Source organism: Schistocerca nitens, chromosome 5 (genome assembly GCF_023898315.1).
Source record: "Schistocerca nitens isolate TAMUIC-IGC-003100 chromosome 5, iqSchNite1.1, whole genome shotgun sequence".
Taxonomy (NCBI): Eukaryota; Metazoa; Arthropoda; class Insecta; order Orthoptera; family Acrididae; genus Schistocerca; species Schistocerca nitens.
In genome coordinates, this window is record NC_064618.1 from 804,571,081 (window position 1) to 804,594,511 (window position 23,431).

The 23,431-nt window shown below is 40.6% G+C and overlaps 1 protein-coding gene across 1 annotated transcript in view; it reads left to right on the plus strand.

Annotated features, from left to right (window-relative positions):
- Positions 1–23,431, plus strand: part of LOC126260729 (JNK-interacting protein 1) — a 380,152-nt gene that overhangs the window by 336,196 nt on the left and 20,525 nt on the right. The window contains exon 7 of the mRNA XM_049958067.1: positions 20,010–20,188. Coding sequence (XP_049814024.1) covers positions 20,010–20,188 — 179 coding nt within the window. The remainder of the gene's footprint in view (positions 1–20,009; positions 20,189–23,431) is intronic.

A 23,431-nucleotide genomic window follows, 5' to 3' on the forward strand; every position in this document is an offset into this window, starting at 1 on the left:
GCTGTAGGCTGCAAATCCATGTGTGAGGAGCTCAAGGAAAGACTGCCAGACTTCCCAGGATATGAGAACCGCTTGTAATGTGTAGTGTGAAGAGGAGTGAGCAAACAAAAAAAGAGCTGACAGGAGCTCAAGACAGTGGGAATGATGTTACCAGATACATAGCACACATAAGAGCATGTGAAGCTAACATCAAGAGGGCTAAAAATGGTGTGTATCAGTAGGTGCCAGGATGTACACTGCAAAAAATGCAAGGAAGAGGAGAGACAAAGCAGCAGAGGAAGTAAGGTGTAGCAGCACAGTGTTGCAAGATGCCCCAAAGAATGAAGACACAAAGTGCTGCATCACCCCCATGAGGAAGGATGACCAGGCTGGAACTACAATGGTGAAACTTCCTAGTAGATTAAAACTGTGTGCCAGACTGAGACTCAAACTCAGGACCTTTGCCTTTCGCGGGCAGGTGCTCTACCATCTGAGCTACCCAAGCACAACTCACGTCCCATCCTCACAGCTTCAATTCTGCCCGTACCTTGTCTCCTACCTTCACAATCGTGAAGATGAAGGTAACAGGCAGTGTCAGTTCTGGGCATGATTGGCAATGCCCAGTTGGTCCCAGTGACAGTTGGGATTGGATGCAGTAATGCCAGATGGAAAACTGAAAAGACAGGCTATACAATCATCATCAGTGTTTATGTCCCAGATTGTAAGCCTGCATGCAAAAAATTGATGATTCAGGAATGATGATTGCCACATGGTATTGCCAGGACACTTTATTATGGCACCACGCAATTAAACATAGTGCAAACATTATGCAGGTTTGTAACACAACTAAAGAGATCATTCTAGTTAGATACACAGTCCAGAGTCCATGGACTGGTCCTGACACTCAGAACTAGGCACAGGTCTCACTGGGTAAGTTCTATCCCTGGTGGCTACTGGTGTGAAGCCACAATGTGGTGCAGATGAGGTCCCCAGGCTAGGTAACATCTGGAGGAGCTGATAACATTGATGACGTGGGGCTGTGGGAAATGGACAGTGTGGGTTCAGTGAGAGCATGGCATGAACTCAGCACAGGCTAAGTAGGAACCCGGCATGGGCCTAGTGGTGGCTCAGTGCAAGCTTCAACAGATGGGCCACTGGAAGTGGCTGGTGTTAAGCCCAGAGTTGCAAAGAGACTGCTTGCTAGTGGTTGAGCCATGACTTAAATATGTGTCACGCAAAGGGGTTCCATGCTGTTTGGTGGGCACATGACTCATGGATGAAACTAGCCTCTCAACTGCAGCACCATCATTCCTGGTTCCCTGTGATGGTGCCTGCTAGCAATAGCATGTCATAGATTGTTTATGAGCACAACAATGTCAATAACATGCAATACACCTGTGATACTTGTAAATAGTCTTTGGAAGGAAGAGTGCCTGTGGCACAGAAAGCAGGCTGCCCATAGGCTGGGGGGTGTACATCTACATCTACACTACATAGCTACTGTGCAACTCACACTTAAGGCCCTGGCAGAGTGTTCATCGAATGACCTTCACAATAATTCTCTGTTGTTCCAGATTCAAAAAGTGCACAGATAAAGCAAACATCTGTATCTTTCTGTGCAAGCCCTGATTTCTCTTATTTTATTATGATGATTGTTTCTCCGTATGTGGGCTGATGGCAACAAAATATTTTCACGTTCAGAGGAGAAAGTTGATGATTTCATGAGAAGATCTTGCCACAATGAGGAGAAAGTCCTCTAGCATGTCTGTGACACTCTCTCCCATATTTCTCAATAATGCAAAATGTGCTGCCCTTTCTTGAACCTTCTCGATGCACTCTGCCAATACTATCTGTTAAGTATCCCACAATGTGCAGCATAGGCGCTATAAAAGAGGACAGACAAGCATAGTGTAGGCATTCTCTTTAGCAGATTTGGTTCATCTTCTAAGTGCTCTGCCAATAAAATGCAGCATTTGGTTCACCTTCCCCACAAAATTTTCTATGTGTTCTTTCCAGTTGAAGTTGTTCGTAATTGTAAGTTCCAGGTATTTAATTGAATTTATGGTCTTCTTATTTGATTGATGTATTTTGTAACTGAAGTTTAACAGATTCCTTTTAGGACTCATCTGGATGACCTCACACTTTTCATTATTTAGAGGCAATTGCCAATTTTTGCACCATACAGATGTCTTACCTAAATTTGTTTTGCAGTAGCTTTTGATCTCCTGATGACTTTACTAGGCAATAAATGACAGCATCATCTACAAACAACCTAAGATGGCTGCTCAGATTGTCTCCTAAATCATTTATATAGATAAGGAACAACAGAGGGCTGATAACACTACCTTGGGGAACACCAGAAATCACTTCTGTTTTACTGAATGACTTTCCTTCAATTACTATGAACTTTGAACTCTCTGACAGGAAATTACAAATCCAGTCACATAACTGAGATGATATTCCATAAGCACACACTTTGATTACAAGTTGCTTGTGAGGTACAGTGTCAAAAGTCCTCAGGAAATCTAGAAATATGAAATTGATTTGAATTCCTTTGTCAGCACACTTGATATAAGTGTGATACACTTCATACAAGTAAAGAGCTAGTTGTCTTTCACAAGAACAATGTTTTCTAAATCTATGTTGACTGTGTGTCAATAGACCATTCTCTTTGAGGTTATTGATAATGGTCAAACACAATATATGTTTCACAATCCTGCTGCATATTGATGTTGATGATATGGGTCTGTAATCTAATGGATTACTCTTATTGCCTTTCTTGAATATTGGTGTGACCTGTGCAGCTTTCCAGTCTTTTGCTATGAATCTTTCATCAGATGAGTAGTTGTAAGTGATTGTTAAGTATGGAGCTATTGCATCAGCATACTCTGAAAGGAACCTTAGTGGTACGCAATCTGGAGCGGAAGACTTGAATTTATTAAATGGTTTAAATTGCTTCACTAGTCCGAGTATGTTTACTTCTAAGTTACTCATGTTGGCATCTGTTCTTGATTTCAATTCTGGAATATTTACTGTCTCCTTTGGAGAAGAAATTTCAGAAGGCTGTGTTTAGTAAATCTGCTTTAACAATGCTGTAATCAATAGAGCTTCAATTGCTACTGCGCAAAGAAAGCATTGAATATGTCTTACTGCCAGCATACTTTACATACAACCAAAATCTCTTTGGATTTTCTGCCAGGTTTTAAGACTAAGTCTCATTGTGGAATCTATTATAGGCATCTCACATTGAAGTCCTTGTTACATTTTGAGCTTCTGTAAAAGATCGCCAATCTTGGGGCTTTTGTGTTCATTTAAATTTGGTATCCTTTTTTGTCACTTCTGCAACCTATTTTGTGTACCATGGAGGATCAGCTTTCAGAGTCTATAGCGATTTTAGCATTAGTGCTTTCTATTAGCACTTGGAGCTCTTGTACTTCCCCAACACAGCTATGACAATTTACAACTGTCTTATTGATGGTTCAGAGATCTATGCTCTTCCTGTGTCCATCTTGCACCCTTTGAGACAGAAGGCCTTTCTGTGTGTCCTCAAGCCTCTGAAACCTAAAAAAACACCCAGTCCATGGCACACATCCCCCATCACCTATGCAGCCACCTTGTGCATGTAGTGGACTCCTGACCTGTTTAGCAGAGCCTGAAACTTTACCACCATATGGTGCAAGTAAGGGAATCAGCATCCTACGGGTCATCTGATACTCTGATTCACACCCTCGACTTGGTGGTGTACCAGAGGTCTGTAATTTATCCCACCCTCTGTGACTACCTAGATCTTGCAGACTGAGAGGTTTCCTCAGAAATAGGACAAGCAACTGCATCTGGCTGAGGAACATTGTCGGCCACAGATAGCACCAGGAACCTGTTTGTTGTCAGATTCACCGGTGGACCTGTGGGTCATACTGCACATCCATAAGTTTCCCATGGCCAGAAAACAACAGTGATGCCCATCCACCGCAACCTCAAGCTGAGTAACCAATGCCAACACAGCCTGGAGCTGAGATGAAGCATCATCAACTTAGCTTGCATCTATGCACAGCAATCACACCAATATCCATACTAAAGACAGTGGAAAACTGCACTACACAGACAAACAAATGATTATTGACAAATGCTATGAAACTCTATTACAGACACTGACAAAAATGCAAGAACTGTGTCTAGTAAATTACATTAACATGCAGACATTCAGAACTAAATACAAAAGCACACAGGTGAAAGTAAACAGTTGGCTCCTCATTAGGAACTTGTAGAAGGCCACAAAATTATTTACTTTCTGATGCAAAGGAATATGCAAGAACTTTGTCCTGTAAATATTAAATTATCATGCAGAAATTCAAAACCTAAACTACCAAAACATACAGATGAAACTATATAATTTGCTTCTGGTTACAAACCTATAAAATGTCACAAAATTGGTTACTTCCCTGTTGCTGCTCTGTCTTGGCTGGCAGCTGCTGCCTGCCTGACTGATGTCAATGAGCAATCACTAGTTTTCAAATCAATTGAACAATGACTATCAACATGAGCTACAAAACTCTACTGTAGACACTGACGAAAATGCAAGAACTGTGTCCAGTAAATTAGATTAACACTCAGAAATTCAAAAACTTGACTACCAAAGCACACATGGGTGACTAAATAATTTGCTCCTGCTCAGCAACTTGTAAAATGTCACAAGGTCAGTTACTTCCCTGTTGCTGCTCTGTCTTGGCTGGCAGCTGCTACCTGACTCACTTGCTCACTTGCCACTAGTCACTGAAAGGACAAGCCTTACCCAGGCCTGAGGTGGCATAGGCTAAACAAGAGTGTGCTATTCCTGCTTGTCTTGTCTAGTTTATTTGTCATGGCCTCTCTTGTAGAATCAGCACGGATTGATCTGAAATCAGATTATGACAAAATAAATGGTGATGAGCACCCAGCTTAGAGCCTCATCGTCTTCTTCTTTTTCCTGTCCTTAGTAGACCATCTGAGTGGCTGCTTAGAAAGTTTAGCTATGGAGGTGGCCTCCTCCCCCTCCTGTACATGGACAGTCTCCTCCACAACACCAACAATGTTTTGCCACTACACCAGGGTGAAGATGGCCCTGGCATTGATTAACTTGATGGATTCAAGGAAAAGGAAATTGGAGCAATGTTTCTTGCTGCTCAGGGGTGAAAGAATAGGGATGATGGGGAAAGGAGGTGTAGGTTGACCAGGAGGGATGAAAGGTTAGGGATTGAGGAGATGGGGATAGATGCCATCCTGTAGGGATGAAGCTATCTTGTCAGCCACCGGTACCAAACTGCCGATGCCTGGAAAGGAGGCAGGCACGTGGTACTGCTGCAACTCACACTCCGTGGAGCACTGACAACCAGGCAGCTCTACGAGCTGCCTCCACTGATGTTACTGGCTCTCGGGTGCAGATTGCATCAGGAGCAGTCTGCTGCATGGCCACTGGCCCCTCTGGGGAGGCTCAAGCAGGCATCTCTTCTTCCTCTTCTTCTTTTGTGATAACCTCCACAGCTTCCTGCATCTCTGCAGTGGCCACAGAGACATCCACTGCACAGTGACATCCACCCCACCCCCAGCCCTGTCGGGAGTGAGATAGCGCAAGTGAGTGTTTCTTCTTTTTGTGCCCTCAGCTCCTCCTGCAGCTGGTGTTGAACTGCTTTCACATCTGCCTTCAAGGCAGCCCTCTCTGCTGCAATGGCAGTTTGAGGGTAGTGGCCCCCTCTCGAGTGAGAGGGGAGAGGGCAGGGGAAAGGTGGCAGCAGCTATCTCTTCCTGTTTAGTGCCACTGGCAGCCACCTCATTTTCACTGATAGCCTTGCGAGTGGGTCTTCTTCATCTTTTCTTCTTTTCACAGCTCCAGTTTGTGATGTGGCTGCAGCTGCCACAGTTGACTCAGGTTGGCATATTGTCACGTGTTTCCACGCACTTCGTACATGCCACGTCTCCTTTGCAGTACTGGCGGTAATAGCACTTCACCTTCCTCTTTGCATTCGTCTTGTTCCAGTCTGCAGTGCCAGTTGGCTCGAGAACCTTGACTGCCAGGTGTTCCACAATGGCAGCAAGCAATTGAGACTTTGGCTTCTCCTTCACTTTGCCTTCCTTTCTGTGTCCAGACACGTTTGAATGTGTTGGAGAGTGAGACAAGGATACAATGATCAGTTTGAGCAGCAGTTTGTAACTGACATAGTCAGCATATGGCCATGTATGGTACTGTGTGTAGATGGATGAAGCACCTGCCTCATTTAATATTGGTTCTTGAAATTCTGTATATAAGTTTCATGGGATAGTTGCCTTTTATCTACCAGTTCATATTTTCCAGCATTTCTGTTATGTTCTCTCATGCGTCAGACAAACCTGTGACTATCTGTGCTACATTACCTTCTACGTGTTCAATATCTCCTATTAGTCCTACCTGGTATGGGTTCCAAACACTCAACCAATATTCTTGGGGGGGGGGGGGGGGGTGTGACACATGTATTTTGCAAGCAGTTTCCTTCATAGGCCAATTGCATTTTCCCAGTATCTTATAATTCTAGCAAAGTCTGCAACCTGTTTTGCCTATGACCGAGCCATTGTGTTCATACCATTTCATATCCGAATGGATTATTAAACTCAAATATTTTTGTGAGTCAAATGATTCCAACTATGCCAGTGAGATCATATCATTTTATATTCACACACATTATTACGCACAGGTGTTTGTATGAGTTGACTGATTCCAGTTGTGATTCGATGACATTACAGTCAAAATATTAAAAGACATGTTGCAGCAGCCATTTACAATTTATTTTTAGACCCAAAACCTACAGTGATTTACCTGTGAAGCCAGTACTCAGTGGTTTATCCAGCATTGGTGGTCAAATATTAACAGTAATATGTGTTCACCAATAAGGTACAAATTACTATCTCAGACTCAGTCAAGTTGTTTACAGATAAATTACAGGAAGAACACTGGGGAAAAAAACTATGGAGCAGAAAATGTAAATGGAAAATTTTAACCTTTCTTATATATTCCTAAAGCACAATGAGTCTTGTTTTCCCTCAAAACAAACAAGGGAAAGCTGAAACAGAAACAGAGATAAGGGATCAATAGCAACTGGGATTAAGGTACTTTGTGCTAAAAAGAGAAAGCTTAAACATTTCAGAACACAAACAGCATACTCATGGGCATCTGCACGGCACCCTCCTATGCCGATATTTTTTGGTCCATCTAGAGGAAACTTTCCTAGAGTCTCAAAATCCCAAAGCCCTTGTCTTGTTAAGGTCCATCAATGATATCTTCATGATCTGAAGTCAGGGCCATACACTGTATCCTCATTCCTTCACAATCTCAACACCTGGTCCTCAACACAATCACCACTTTACTGGAGACTGATCCCCCCCTCTCTACTGGCTCCACCCTCACCTCTGCTCATATTAAATCACTAACTACCAAATGTATCTGCATATCGACAGCTTCATCCCTTCCACACCAAAAAATCCCTGCCGTACAGTTTGGCCTTCTGTGGATGGTGTATCAGCAGTGACAAGAACTCTCTTGCCCATTATGCTGAAGGTCTCAAGAGGGCCATCTCATACAGGCACTATCCCCCCAAACAATAGTCTGCAAACAGATTTACCATGCCATATCCTCACATACACCTAATTCTCCCACTACCCCCCAAGTATCAGCTACAAAGAAGAGACTCCCTCATCACCCAGAATCACCCTGGACTGGAGCAACTGAACTACATCCTTCACCAGAACTTTGATTATCTATCATCATGCCACAGATTGTATCCCTGTGGAAGACCCAGATGCAAGACCAATCCAAACCACCCACCCAGCACTTCATACTCCAGTCTATCACAGGCTTATCCTACCCATCAGAGCCTGGCCACCTGTGAGTGTAGCAATGTCATATACCAACTCTGCTGCAATCACTGCACATCCTTTTATGCCAATATGCCTGTCCACCAGAATGAGTGGCCACCATCAAATTCTGGCCAGTAACAAAATAGACTTCGTAGTTGCCTAACATACAGGTGAGTGCATCATGCTCTATTTCAGTGGTTGCTTCATGACCCAAGCCATCTGGAGTCTTTCCTCCATCATCAGCTTTCCTGGACTACACAGATGGGAGTTATCCTTGCAAAATATCCTTCACTCCCAAAATCATCATAGCCTCAGTCCCCGTTAACTTTGTGCCCTACACCCTCTACCCAATGGCTACTCCTTCCTGTGTCCTATCACACCTTCCAATTCACATCTCCATGTCACTTTCATCATGCACTGCTCCCCGCTGACTCATCACCTGCACATCACATGCCTAGCCCATGCAGCTGCCAATACTCTCTCTCACATTCGTAGCCAACAAACTGGCTGCCTCCCTCAAAGCTGCTAGCTACCTGCCCCCAAAACCCACTTCATGCCTACTGCCTCTCTTTCCCTCTACCCATGCTATCCACAACAATATCCAACCCCATCCTCATCCATCAGCCAAACTGCTCTCTTAGCATTGTGCACCCAGCAGGCAGTATGTGTGTGTGTGTGTGTGTGTGTGTGTGTGTGTGTGTGTGTGTGTGTGTGTGTGTGTGTGTGTGTGTGGGGAGGGGGGGTGGCATGCACATACGCGCCCAAGCGCGCACAAGCCTACATGCAGACACATGCACTCACACGCCCATGTGCATGATTGTGTGTGTACGTGTGTCCTTTGGCACCCTCTAACTCAGTAAAAGATTTGTCCAGAAGCTAGCAAAGTTTTCATTATTGTCCATCTGCCTGTGTTTGACTCAGTGCCTCTACTATTCTGTGAGTTTTTATCTATATGCCTAAATTATTTACATTCTACCAAAACTCTCCATTACTAAAAATAATAAAGTACATATCAATCAGAAACAAACAGTGAGAATATTGCATAAGGTATATCTCTACACATTTTACAAAAACTTTTTTAATTATATTGGAATTCTTACTCTCACTTCCCAATACGTTTACTCCTTAATTATTTTGGTTACTGACAATAAAAATCAGTTTCAGCTGATCTGTGATTTACAAAATCATAATGCAAGACATGAGAATGATTTTCATGTAGAATTTGCTATCTTGTATAGAATTTGGAGTGTTGTTATGTACTCTGTTGGGAAGATAATCAACAAGCTCCCAACTACCACAAAGCAAGAAATTGGGAATATCTTCCAAATCAAAAAAAAAAAAAATTAAAAACAAATCTTGTTAGCAATAATCCCTCCAAATTATCTATATTGCTAGATTCAAGGACTCAAAAGTTGTATTGGCTACACGGCAAGTATCAGGGTTCATTTTAAAGCTGCGTGATGAGATGTAATGTACTGTAATCTGAACCCTGTGTTTCCATATGTAGGTTAACATTTTCTCTGAAAAATAGCATTGTAGTCAAGTAAATATGTAACTACCAACAGCAGATAAACAGCAGCTATTTAGTGTTTCTAAGAAGGCAGGCATTTTTTTTCCCAAAACATCAGCTCTCTTTCAAAATTTACATGATTCAAATTAGCTGGCATAAGCATGAATAACACTTATTATATGGATAGGTTGTTGTTAATGCAATATACAGAAAAAAGTTTCTATAATTAAATTTGTTTTGTTAATGCATACCTTGACCTGTTCCATATCCCTGAAGGTTCTTCTTGATGGGATTTACAGATCATGATGAATGATTGAGTGAACGAGTTACAACATTTTTGCATTCAGCAAATCTTGAGCAAGTTAAGAATGTTTGCACCACTTTCAAATCTAATCAAGCTCTGACTAGATATTTGTGCTGCTTTCTTCAATTCAATATAGATCATCACCTCATGTGCAAAATTGTCTGTCAAATCATTAATATACAATGTGAACAGCAAGGTTTCCAAAACATTTCCCTTGGACATGACTGAAGTTACTTCTACATCTATTGATGCTGTGTCCTTCCTACCAAAAATATACATCACAAATTTCATGTGATACTGTACCCCTTATGATCACAGTTTTGTTAATGATTTTTAGTGGTATATTGAATTAAATACTTTTTAGAAGTCAAGAAATACATGATCTACCTGACTGCTGTGATCCATAGCTATCTGTGTGCTATCTGAGAGAAGTACGAGTTGCATTTTGTATGGTCGATAACTCGATTTCGTGCTAGTTGACATGGAGGAGGTCATTATCTTTAAAAAATCTCATTACGTTTGAGCTCAGAATATTGTTCTTCGATTCTACTCAGATGCGTGTCAATGGAGCTGTATTGTGGAAGTGACATATTTGACTAATTGATGTGTGATAAGTGCAATCACCTCCCCTCATGAACCATGGACCTTGCCGTTGGTGGGGAGGCTTGCGTGCCTCAACGATACAGATAGCCAAGCCGTAGGCGCAACCACAACAGAGGGGTAACTGTTGGGAGGCCAGACAAACGTGTGGTTCCTGAAGAGGGGCAGCAGCCTTTTCAGTAGTTGCAGGGGCAACAGTCTGGATGATTGACTGATCTGGCCTTGTAACACTAGCCAAAACGGCCTTGCTGTTGTGGTACTGCGAACGGCTGAAAGCAAGGGGAAACTACAGCCGTAATTTTTCCCGAGGGCATGCAGCTTTACTGTATGGTTAAATGATGATGGCGTCCTCTTGGGTAAAATATTCCGGAGGTAAAATAGTCCCCCATTCGGATCTCCGGGTGGGGACTACTCAAGAGGACGTCGTTATCAGGAGAAAGAAAACTGGCATTCTACGGATCGGAGTGTGGAATGTCAGATCCCTTAATCGGGCAGGTAGGTTAAAAAATTTAAAAAGGGAAATGGATAGGTTAAAGTTAGATATAGTGGGAATTAGTGAAGTTTGGTGGCAGGAGGAACAAGACTTTTGGTCAGGTGAATACAGGGTTATAAATACAAAATCAAATAGGGGTAATGCAGGAGTAGGTTTAATAATGAATAAAAAAATAAGAGTGCGGGTAAGCTACTACAAACAGCATAGTGAACGTACTATAGTGGCCAAGATAGATACGAAGCCCATGCCTACTACAGTAGTACAAGTTTATATGCCAACTAGCTCTGCAGATGACGAAGAAATTGAAGAAATGTATGATGGGATAAAAGAAATTATTCACGTAGTGAAGGGAGATGAAAATTTAATAGTCATGGGTGACTGGCATTCGACAGTAGGAAAAGGGAGAGAAGGAAAAATAGTAGGTGAATATGGATTGGGGCTAAGAAATGAAAGAGGAAGCTGTCTGGTAGAATTTTGAACAGAGCATAACTTAATCATAGCTAACACTTGGTTCTAGAATCATAAAAGAAGGTTGTATACATGGAAGAATCCTGGAGATACTAAAAGGTATCAGATAGATTATATAATGGTAAGACAGAGATTTAGGAACCAGGTTTTAAATTGTATAGGACATTTCCAGTGGCAGATGTGGACTCAGACCACAATCTATTGGTTATGAACTGTAGATTAAAACTGAAGAAATTGCAAAAAGGTGGGAATTTAAGGAGATGGGACCTGGATAAACTGAGTAAACCAGAGATTGTACAGAGTTTCAGGGACAGCATAAGGAAACAATTGACAGGACTGGGGGAAAGAAATACAGTAGAAGACAAATTGGTAGTTCTGGGGGATGAAGTAGTGAAGGCAGCAGAGCATCAAGTAGGTAAAAAGACAAGGGCTAGTAGAAATCCTTGGGTAACAGAAGAAATATTGAATTTAATTGATGAAAGGAGAAAATATAAAAATGCAGTAAATGAAGCAGGGAAAAAGGAATACAAACGTCTCAAAAATGAGATCGACAGGAAGTGCAAAATGGCTAAGCAGGCATGGCTAGAGGACAAATGTAAGGATGTAGAGGCTTATCTCACTAGGGGTAATATAGATACAGCCTACAGGAAAATTAGAGAGACCTTTGGAGAAAAGAGAGCCACTTGTACGAATATCAAGAGCTCAGATGGAAACCCAGTTCTAAGCAAAGAAGGGAAAGCAGAAAGGTGGAAGGAGTATATAGAGGGTCTATACAATGGCTATGTACTTGAGGACAATATTACGGAAATGGAAGAGGATGTAGATGAAGATGAAATGGGAGATACGATACTGTGTGAAGAGTTTGACAGAGTACTGAAAGACCTGAGTCGAAACAAGGCCCCGGGAGTAGACAACATTCCATTAGAACTACTGGCAGCCTTGGGAGAACCAGTCCTGACAAAACTCTACCATCTGGTGAGCGAGATGTACGAGACAGGCGAAATACCCTCAGACTTCAAGAAGAATATAATAATTCCAATCCCAAAGAAAGCAGTTGTTGGCAGATGTGAAAATTACCGAACTATCAGTTTAATAAGTCACAGCTGCAAAATACTCACGCAAATTATTTACAGACGAATGGAAAAACTGGTAGAATCCGACCTCGGGGAAGATCAGTTTGGATTCCGTAGTAATGTTGGAACATGTGAGGCAATACTGACCTTACGACTTATCTTACAAGAAAGATTAAGGAAAGGCAAACCTATGTTTCTAGCATTTGTAGACTTAGAGAAAGCTTTTGACAATGTTGACTGGAATAATCTCTTTCAAATTCTGAACTGATGATGGTCAAAGTAGAGAGGATATAAAATGTAGACTGGCAATGGCAAGGAAAGCATTTCTGAAGAAGAGAAATTTGTTAACATCGAGTATAGATTTAAGTGTAAGGAAGTCGTGTCTGAAAGTATTTGTATGGAGTGTAGCCATGTATGGAAGTGAAACATGGACAATAAATAGTTTGGACAAGAAGAGAATAGAAGCTTTCGAAATGTGGTGCTACAGAAGAATGTTGAAAATTAGATGGGTAGATCACATAACTAATGAGGAGGTATTGAGTAGAATTGGGGAGAAGAGGAGTTTGTGGCACAACTTGACTAGAAGAAGGTATTGGTTGGTAGGACATGTTCTGAGGCATCAAGGGATCACAAATTTAGCATTGGAGGGCAGTGTGGAGGGTAAAAATCGTAGAGGGAGACCAAGAGATGAATACACTAAGCAGATTCAGAAGGATGTAGGTTGCAGTAGGTACTGGGAGATGTGGACAGGATAGAGTAGCATGGAGAGCTGCATCAAACCAGTCTCAGGACTGAAGACCACAACAACAACAACAACAACAACAAGTGCAATCAGTCATGCAAAACTCAGCATGCCCTCTTCTCACATGAAATCCTGTGAACCATGGACAAAGGGCAACAGTCAGATTCCATATTCCCAGATTTCCATAAAGCATTGGACATGGTGCCACACTGCTAACTGTTAATGAAGCTACAAGCATACAGAACAGGTAAGCAGGTATGTGAGTGGCTCGAAGACATCTTAAGTAACAGAACCCAGTACGTTGCCCTCAATGGCAAGTGTTCATGAGAGACAAGGGTATAATCAGGAGTGCCCTGGAAAGTGTGTTATCTTCTGCATACATAAATTATCTGGCAGAGATAGCAAGCAGTAGTCCACAGCTGTTTGCTGATAATGCTGTGGTGTATGAGAAGGTGTCATCATTCATTGGCTGTAGGGGTATACAAGATGACAGGCACAATTTCTAGTTGGTGTGATGAATGGCAGCTAGCTCTAAATGTAGAAAAATATAAGTTAATGCAAATGAGTAGGAGAAACAAACCCATAATGTTCAAAAGCAGTATTAGTAGTTGCTGCTTGACACTGTCACATTGATTAAATATCTGCGAATAGTGTTGCAAAGCAATATCAAATGGAATGAGCATGTAAGTATTGTAATAAGGAAGGCAAATGGTTGACTTTGGTTTATTGGGAGAATTTTAGGAAAGTGTGGTTCACCCATAAAGGAGGCTGCATATAGGACACTAGTGCAACCCATTGTTGTGTACTGCTTGAGTGTGTGGGATCCACATCCATGTCAGTTTAAAGGAAGACATTGAAGCAATTCAGGGTCAGGCTGCTAGATTTTATACCAGTAAGGTTCGAACAATGCAAGTATTATGGAAATGATTCGAGTATTCAAATGGGGATCACTGGAGGGAAGGTGATATTCTTTTTGAGGAGCACTGTTGAGAAAATTTAGAGAACTGGCATTTGACTGGAAAATGATTCTACTGCTGCCAATGAACATTTAACATAAGAACCATAAAAATAAGATTAGAGAGATTAGGACTCAGACAGAGGCATATAGACAGTCATCTTTCCTTTGAACTATTTGCAAATGGAACAGAAAGGGAAATGACTAGTAATGGGACAGGGTATCCTCTACCACTCACCATGTGGTGGCAAAATATGTATGTAGATGTAGATGAAGATCAGTTAAGGTCAGTGCAACAGAGGTTATCTGACTACAGAATTACGCTCAACAAGGACAAGCGCATCATTAGTGAACCAATGGTGGCCTTTGTCAGCTATAAAGCATCAGTACTTGGCATCACACCCTTACCTGGGAAGTTTAATACTTTATGTGCCCTTCTGCAGTCACAGGATTATTGACAACTGAGGTGTTACAATGACATGGCTAACTTTTACCCGTGCCACCACCCAGGAACTGCACCAACGCAAATGGCTCCCAACAAACATGCTGGCAGGCCACAACATGAAAGGCAAATGCCCCTCTGGTGGACACGAGAGCTGGAAACCACTTTCAAGGACTCGTAAGAGAGTCCCACTGATAGTGTAGCACTTTCTTATCCTGTTCCTGGGGTGCACTCGGCTTTGGTTATTGACGCCAGCTGATACACTGTCAGTCCAGCATTCCACCAAACAGTGAATGGACATTGGCAGCCTCTGAGTTTATTTTCCCAAAAACTGCATCCCAGTCAAATCATGGTGGGACACTTATGACATGGCACTTTTAGCCATCTATGAGAGGATCCAAAATTTCTGACCTCATTTCAAGGTCCAGCCTGTTACCATATACACTGACCATAAACGCATCATGTCAGCATTGCAAAAGAACAGCAAGTGACTTCACCACTGTTCAATATTCATATCAACTACTTCAATGGTTATTGAATCACTCCTCCACTGGCTTCTGCATCCAGCTGTTGGGTGCACTTGCTGGTGTGGCAAGTTAATGGTAGGATGAGGCCTTACATCACATATCAGTATAGACAGACAGTTTTCAACAGCATCCATAATCTGGTGCACCCCAGGGCCAATGCATGGTAAAATGATGACTGATCAATTTGTGTGATCTTCAACCAGAAAATATGCACGCACTTGGGCTTGTGTACATACAGAGCCAATGCAGTGAGACTGAACTTCAGATGTGGGACATTTTCCAGTGTCAATGAGGAGGTTCAGGGGCATCCACATTGACCTAGTTGCCCCTCTTACCTCTTCTGAAGCTACAGAGATATATTCATGGTGGTAGGCAAATGCACACAGTGGGAAGAGACTGTTCTGATCAAGGATATATCTACTGAGGTGATTGCTAAGACATTTGTAAAGACCTGGTTCACACATATTGGTTGCCCTCTCCATATCACTACAGACCAAAGCCAACAGTTTGACTTCAACCTTTTCAATGAACTGCCAACATTTTGTAGTTACCATCACCATTGTACCACAAGCTGCCACCTGGCAAGCAGTGGAATGATTGAGGGATGGTACTGCACTATAAAGACCAACCTAATGTGCCACAGTGATGTTTTTGACTCACATGTTGCCCCAGTTCTGCTAGGACTGCAAACAGCCTTCAAAACAGGCCTCTGTTCCTTGTCAACAGAGATAGCAAGCTATTGCACATTTCAGTAGACTATCTCGCCCCTGCCAGATGAGTCACAGCTTCCCCATCTAGTGCAACAAGTGTTGGACAATGTGGCATGAATGCATCACCTTCCTGTGTCATGCCACAGACTCATTCAATTTTTGTGCATAAGGCAATATTAGATTGCTCTTATTTCATGCTTCACATGGATCTTGTCCACCCACCACCACAATCTCCCTAATCTGGACCCTTTGCAGTTCTAAAGCGAGGGGAACACAGAGTGGATAACATACAAAATGCCAAGTGCACCAAAGCCTCCAAGAGGAGGTTAAGACAATCTGTATTTTACCAGCAACTTCTAAAGGCACTATGCCAACACCAGGGAACCACTAATTCACACTTCTCCCCTGCTGTCTCCTACCGATGGTGCACCTTCCAATCTCCACTCCCCAAAATCAGCTGTGTCACCTATTACAGTAATGTGTCCACTGCACCCAGCCATCCACAAATGAACTAGCTGTGTAGTCAAGTTCAAATCCCCATTTATCCCTGATGCTCCACACCTTAGAGCCACACCTTAGAGAGGGGGATTCAGGGTGGGGGGCTGTGTGTGAGAGTGACATAATAGCCTATAATCAGTATGTGACAGTTACAGCGTTTCTTTAACTTTGAGGTTCTCTTTAATCTTTATGTGCTTGTTAGTCTGCTAATGCGTTTGCATCATGGTTTTTGGTTTTATGTAATAAAAGTTAATTTTATCACACCAATAATACATGTATGTGTTTTATAAGTAGACATATATGTGTTCTTATACTGTGGTAGTTTAGTGAAGCACTTCTAATACTCATCTTGTAGATGAATATGTCCTGTGCTTTCTTCCAACTACTGGGCAAAATTTATTATTCAAGGGATCTGTGCTATATTATGTATAAAGGAGAGACCAGTTCAGCTTGAAATCCTGTGTCGCATGTGACAGCAATTTCATCATGCTCTGGAGTCTTCTACAATTCAAGCAATTTCAACTGTTTCTCAAGGACACTGACATTAATATCTATCTCACTCATTTTGGCAATGCTGTGAAAACTTAACTTGGCACTCCTACTGAATCCTCCTTTGTAAAGAAACATTTGAAAACAGAGTTCAGCATTTCTGTTTTTGCTTTGCTACCTTCAGTTTGTATTCATGTGTCATCCATGTGTGTCTGGACACTAACTTTTGTGTCACTGACAGCCATTACATCTGACGAGAATTTCTTTGGGTTTTTTGGGAAAGCTTCAGTAGCATATTTCTACAGTAGTCATTGAATGCTTTATCAGTTACCACTTTGATAGCCAAATGTGTTACATTTAGCACCTCTCAGTCTATTGCTCTAGGACTTCTTCTACATCTATTGTGCAGTAGTCATTTACCTTTAGAAGTTTCTGTACAAAGACTGTATACTATGTAGGGGCCCTGCCATCATGAACTGTTCTGCACTTTGATAATTATAGTTGCTGCCAGTTCTTCATGGTCATTGACACCAGCTCCAATGCAGACATCCCCAAAGAGGTGATGTCTCTTTACCGCCATTACATCTAATTAGATTTAAGTTTTACTTTATCTCATAAGAGCTGGTTATTTCCCAGATTTTCATAAAGATGATAGTTAGATGTGTGTTGCATTTTCTTCTTTCTACTTTTGACAAATATGGGTGAAAATGAGTGTGCAGATGAACCTGATAGTAGCACAAAACTGTAGCTGTTTTAATCTTGTTATCTATTTTTAAATTATACAGATATAGCTTAATATAAACTAGATACAAACTATAAATTAGTCAAGTCGATCGTATCTCTGGAAAATTGAAAAGATTCTAAACATCCCAGCAAACAGATTTTATTTTCATTTACTAACATTTTACCTTTATATTGGAGTTCAACACTTAAAAGATAACCATGCTATATTTTCCTCTCACCTGAGTTACAGAATAGAAATTTGAGGAATAACAACTAAAACAAATGTAAATAAGCTACTGCTACTTCAAAAAAGAGCTATAAGACTCATCTGTGGATTAAAATATAAGTAATCATGCTGTGGCTTCTTTTCAAGAACTGGTATGCTAACCGTAGTAAACATCTCCATTCTAAAAGCCATATTACTTGTTAAAAGACTACAGTCCAACAATTGTTCTGATTTGTATCAGTACAATACCAGAAATAAAGAAAAATTTTACATCAGCAGCCACAGAACAGCACTCTATAAAAAAAGAGTCCTCAATATGCAGGTTTAAAGTTATCCAATGCACTGCCCAGTAAAGCTATGATCCTAGCCACAAACAAGCTTAAATTTCAGGTAAATAAATTCCTGTTACAAAATCCCTTTCATTAGAAGAATACCATACTTACAGTCCTTTTCAAATTATTAGACTAAAGACATTTTTTTCCAAAACTTTACATTTGTTACACATTATAATCCACATACAGATTATATTTGTATGTTCAATACTTTGTATGCATGCCTTTGTTCTTAATCAACATTTTTATCCTGTTTGGCATAGTTTTTATTAACTTCTCAAATGGCATTTTAATATCATTGTCATGGTACCAAATTTCCTCTAGTTTCTTCATGAGATCTTGTTTGGTGGTTATAGTAAATTTCCTAATCCCGTGTTTCACAATAGCCCATAAATTTTCAGTTGGGTTCATATCAGGGCTATTCTCTGGCCAGGGCAACACTATATTTTGTTTTTCTTCCAAGTACTTGGAAACACTTTTGGCTTTGTGGCAAGGTGTCCCATCATGCATAAAAATGGCATCTTGATTAGGAAACCACTCATTAATTTGGGGGAAAAGTTCCTTTTCAAGGATTTCTTTATGTTGTTCTTGCCTCATTGTCCCTTCAACAATGTGTAATCTGCCAGAACCTTTCATGTACATCACACTCCATACCATAATGAAAGCTGGATGCTTCATACATTGCTGCACACACTCAGCTTTGAACTGTCCTCCAGGTCTGCGGTGAACATACGGGCTGCTTTCTTCCACCACAGTGAATACAGATTAATCACTGAAGCATACCTGAAGCATGTGTACAAAATTGCAAGTTATAAAAGTTGGGAATAGTAGCATAGCAGACCTCAACAGTACCAAAATTCAAATGTGCATTTCTTAAGTATCAATAAAACATCACAATTTCAAGTAAAAACTCCTAACTTTAGAGATCAGACCAACTTAATTTACCATTAGCCCAGTTCTCATTTGTCCAATCCTGAAGTTTTTTAGCCCACTGCAATCTTTTGGTTTTCATGGCAGGTGTGGTTTTGTTTTTTCCTTGATTGGCACACCTTTAAACTACATTCAAACAGCCTCCTCTTCATAGTCACTGAAACCTTTCAGCTTATGGCTCATGTCTGTAGAAGTAAGTTTATGGTTCATTGTTGCCATGTTTTTAAGTCTTCTCATTGTTCTAGGACTGATTTTTCTTTTATGTCCACATTTTCCTTTCCTGTTCGGCTTGTATTCACCACCTTTCTGCACTGAAAGTTTAATTCTGCTGACACTTTTCTGTGATATTTTCATTCTGTCAGCAATTTCTTGCTGTGTATAACAATTTTCAGCAAGAAGTGTTACCACAGCTGACACTTTCCGAGGTGAAACATCTTTTGTATTCCCCATAACCTCACTTTCTTTGTAAACTCTATGATTTATTCCTGTAGCTAAAAACATGCAAGTTCACAACCTACATAATGTCTTGTTAATGTAGTAAGATGAAGTACACCACAGAAATATAAAACATTACTGTAAACACAGCACCAACACGATTTTGAGGGAAAATGACAAATGTTACCAACTGTGAAAAATTCAGTGATCTGTGAGATGCTTGAAAGGGAAACTTTGTGGCATGAATCAAACCATTAAAACAAATCAATTATTACATTTTTCTCTCCTATTTTTGCACCATGAAACTTAAGAGTATCAAAGATAATCATTTAGTCTAATAATTTGAACACGTCTGTACAAGAAGAATAAGAAGTGCTTTGAAAAATATGTAAATAGTGTTAAGCAAACCATTTTACTTGGAATTTAATCATTTTGTTAATGGATGACATATTTAGAAGAATGTATTATTGTGCTATGTATCAAGAATTGTAACCTGTTTCTATGCATACGCAATGAATCATTCAATTTTGAATAAAGGATTATTATTATTATTATTATTATTATTATTATTACTAACTACACATGTGCCTAAAAAACCTCCTGACAACATTATGCCTTTCATAAGATAATAATATTGGAGAACTGTAAGTTTTCCATTATGGTTATCCTTCTTTCATGTACAACAAAATAAAAACTAATTAATCTTCTTACAGCCTATGGATTCACCATGTCATGACTATTTCTATTCTCTGAAGAATGTCTCATTCTGCGCTTTTCATCCACGAGACCATCGGTACATGGGATTTATTACAAAACATCCGCAGCTGCAGCGGTTTGCTTGTCATGTCTTCATGGGTCAAGAGTCAACAAGACCTGTTGCTGAAGCTGTTGGGTAAGTACTACAAGTGAGTAATAAAAAGGTGTGATGTATTAGGTTGGTGCATAAGTTCATAGCACTTTTCTTTTTCATGTGGTATTCTGGTTGCTATGAGCTTATTTAATGCTTGTCATTTTTTATTTGTAGTCCACTGTTGCTATTTGAGTCTACGTATTGTCATTTTGTCATTTGGAGATGGTGGGTGGAGCTGTAGATTTAGAAAATGGAGTGCCAAGTGGAGTAATTGGAACATTTCCAACATATTTGTCTATTTGAGTTAATAGAGGGGTGACAGCAGTGGAGACTGCCAGAAACATTTGGTTGGTTGGTTGGTTGGTTTGTTGTTCGGGGAAGGAGACCAGACAGCGTGGTCATCGGTCTCATCGGATTAGGGAAGGATGGGGAAGGAAGTCGGCCGTGCCCTTTCAGAGGAACCATCCCGGCATTTGCCTGGAGTGATTTAGGGAAATCACGGAAAACCTAAATCAGGATGGCCGGACGCGGGATTGAACCGTCATCCTCCCGAATGTGAGTCCAGTGTCTAACCACTGCGCTACCTTGCTCGGTCAGAAACATTTGCAACATGTGTAGCGATAATGCTACTGGACACAGTGTGGCAAGAAAATGCTTTCCTCAATGAGGATAATGCTACTGGACACAGCACAGAAAGAAAATGTTTTTCTCATTTTGATGTGGATTGTTTTGACATTAGTGATTCTCCATGTTCATGAAGACGGTTGGGGTTTGATGAAGATTGTTTAAACACATTATTCCACAATGATCCATGTTAGAGTATCAAGAACTGGCAAATATGATGAACTGTGATCATTCCAGCATTGTACAATATTTGCATGCAACGGGGTAGGATCAAAATTGCTCTAACAAGTAATCCGAAGTCACAAAACCCAGTGGATGGACATATATGTATCATTGTTTGCTCATCGTCAATTGGCTCATGAACTATACCAACCATACCTATCCTGTATCATTACTGGTGACAATAAATATGTCTTTATGCTGATATAAGGGAAAGGAAGGAATAGCTGAGCCCAAACAAAGCAGCAACTCCCCATACAATGACCTGTGCCCATAACATTACACATCTGGTGGAACAGGAACAGTATGGTGCAGTATGGAGTGCTTCCCCAAGATGTAACCATCACTGCTGACATTTATTGTCAACAATGGAATGTGTTGCAGACACATTACATGAACAATGACCAGGAAGAACTGCGTGAAGTAATGCTACTCCACTGCCTTCTGCTAGACTGACAAAAACCTCTATGCAGGAGCTGGGTTGGGAAGTCATTCTGCATCCACATTATTCACCCGAACTTGTGCCTTCAGATTTTCATCTTTTCCATTCTCTGTCAAACAACCTTCAATAAAATTCCTTTCAAGATGAAAATGCACTGCAAACATAGCCTGATGAGTTCTTCGCCCCAAAACCATGTAGTTTCTACAGTCACAGAATCGAAAGTTAACCTAGCATTGGCAGACTGTTGTAAATAGTAAAGGGGAAAGTATTGCTGATGACTAAAGTCTCTGTGTGTGTATATGTTGTATTTATTGAGCATATGCAAAAATGCTATGAATATATTCCCCAACTCAACACATACAGTTGTAACTAAAGAACCAAGAGCAACTGTCATATAAAATTAAAAAGTGCTTTCTGAAGAATAATTCAAAGTAAAAATGATAAAATAATATGCACTGGCTGTACACATATTTCAGCAAACTGGGCCAAATGTAAGTTTTAATAGATGTAGTAATGAGTAATGCACAGTAGTGAATAACAATATGATAAAGAATGATCTCAGTCCCACTGATGCTACAGGGTGCATGCAGTTATTGATGTTTACTTCCTGGCTTGGTATTTCAGCTGGTCAGCTTCAGTTAAGCTATCAGAAAAATGTGACAGACTTCCCTCATTGCACTACTTATTGGTGCATTGTATGTATATTGTGTGTATGTCTAGGCCATACTAAAAAGACTGTCAGCATCACTGATGGTGTAAGTCATCTGATTTGTTGCCATACATTATGACCTTTTACACACTTTCACTGAGAGCAAACAGTGGAAATGACAAGAATCCATTCATTATCCAGTTGGTACCTACTATCACAATTAAAGAGGTTTTTCACCATACATATCCCTACAGACTCTAATAACAGAGTCTCAAAACAATGTTTTCATAATCAAAATTGTATGTCCTCTTCCACATAACATCGGACAGAAACATTCCTTGATGAAGGCATACTGGATGGGTTGCAAAAGGCAAATTCAGTTTTGATGTTTACTGCACAGTGCATGTGGTCTGACCTATACAAGTCAAATCACATGGGGAAGATATTACATGAAAAATCCAGCCTAATAGCAAATAATTCTTCACCAATCCAAGAGGGGCTGCATTTGGGCAGAGAACCTCTTCAACTTGGATTTTCTGTAGGAGTCTGGCTCTCATGAGCAAAATATTTCCAACTCATTGAAGGAAAGCTGTGGTTTTTGCCAGTGTACCATCCTGCTTACCCACTGGCTCTCCTTTCCTTTAGTTGATTGTGCCTTGTTAATCTGCTAAATGTGATACAAACAATGGAAAATCCAGGTTGGAATGTAACAATACGAGAGAAGGAAAGTAAAGTTGCTACGCACCATATAGTGGAGATGCTGAGCCGCGATAGGCACAATAAAAATTTTCACACAATCATAGCTTTCAGCCATTAAGACCTTTGTCAGCAGTAGACACACATAAACACACACACTCACACAAGCGCAACTTGCACACACATCTGCAGTCTCAGAGAGCTGAAACTACAGAAAATTGCTTGTATTGCTAAATGTAATACCTATTTTTGCTAAACACACTTAGTAAAGAGGTGAGCTTCTTAGGCAAACCATCCCAGTCAAAAACTATGTGCCCTAAGAAGAAGTGTTTTAAGCACTTTATGATTTGGGCTGAGTGATGAAAGCTGAAAACAACATACAACTCATCTGTAGTGAACTTATAGTAAACTGAATGCCCTAGAGAGCCACTATTTTTAGTTGACCCTCAAAGGAGGTAGTTATCAATTTGCCATGTTTAATTGTTTTTGTTTGTTCTTTCAAAATTAACTCAGTGGGCTGACCAATTTTAAAGATTCTGGATGCAATTCACACAAGATGCACCCAGGGTGGTCCTGCACCATCATGAGCTGTTACTGGCTAGAACAAATGAGAGACTACTATTTAATTTTTCGCTAGAGCATTAAATGCCTTCTG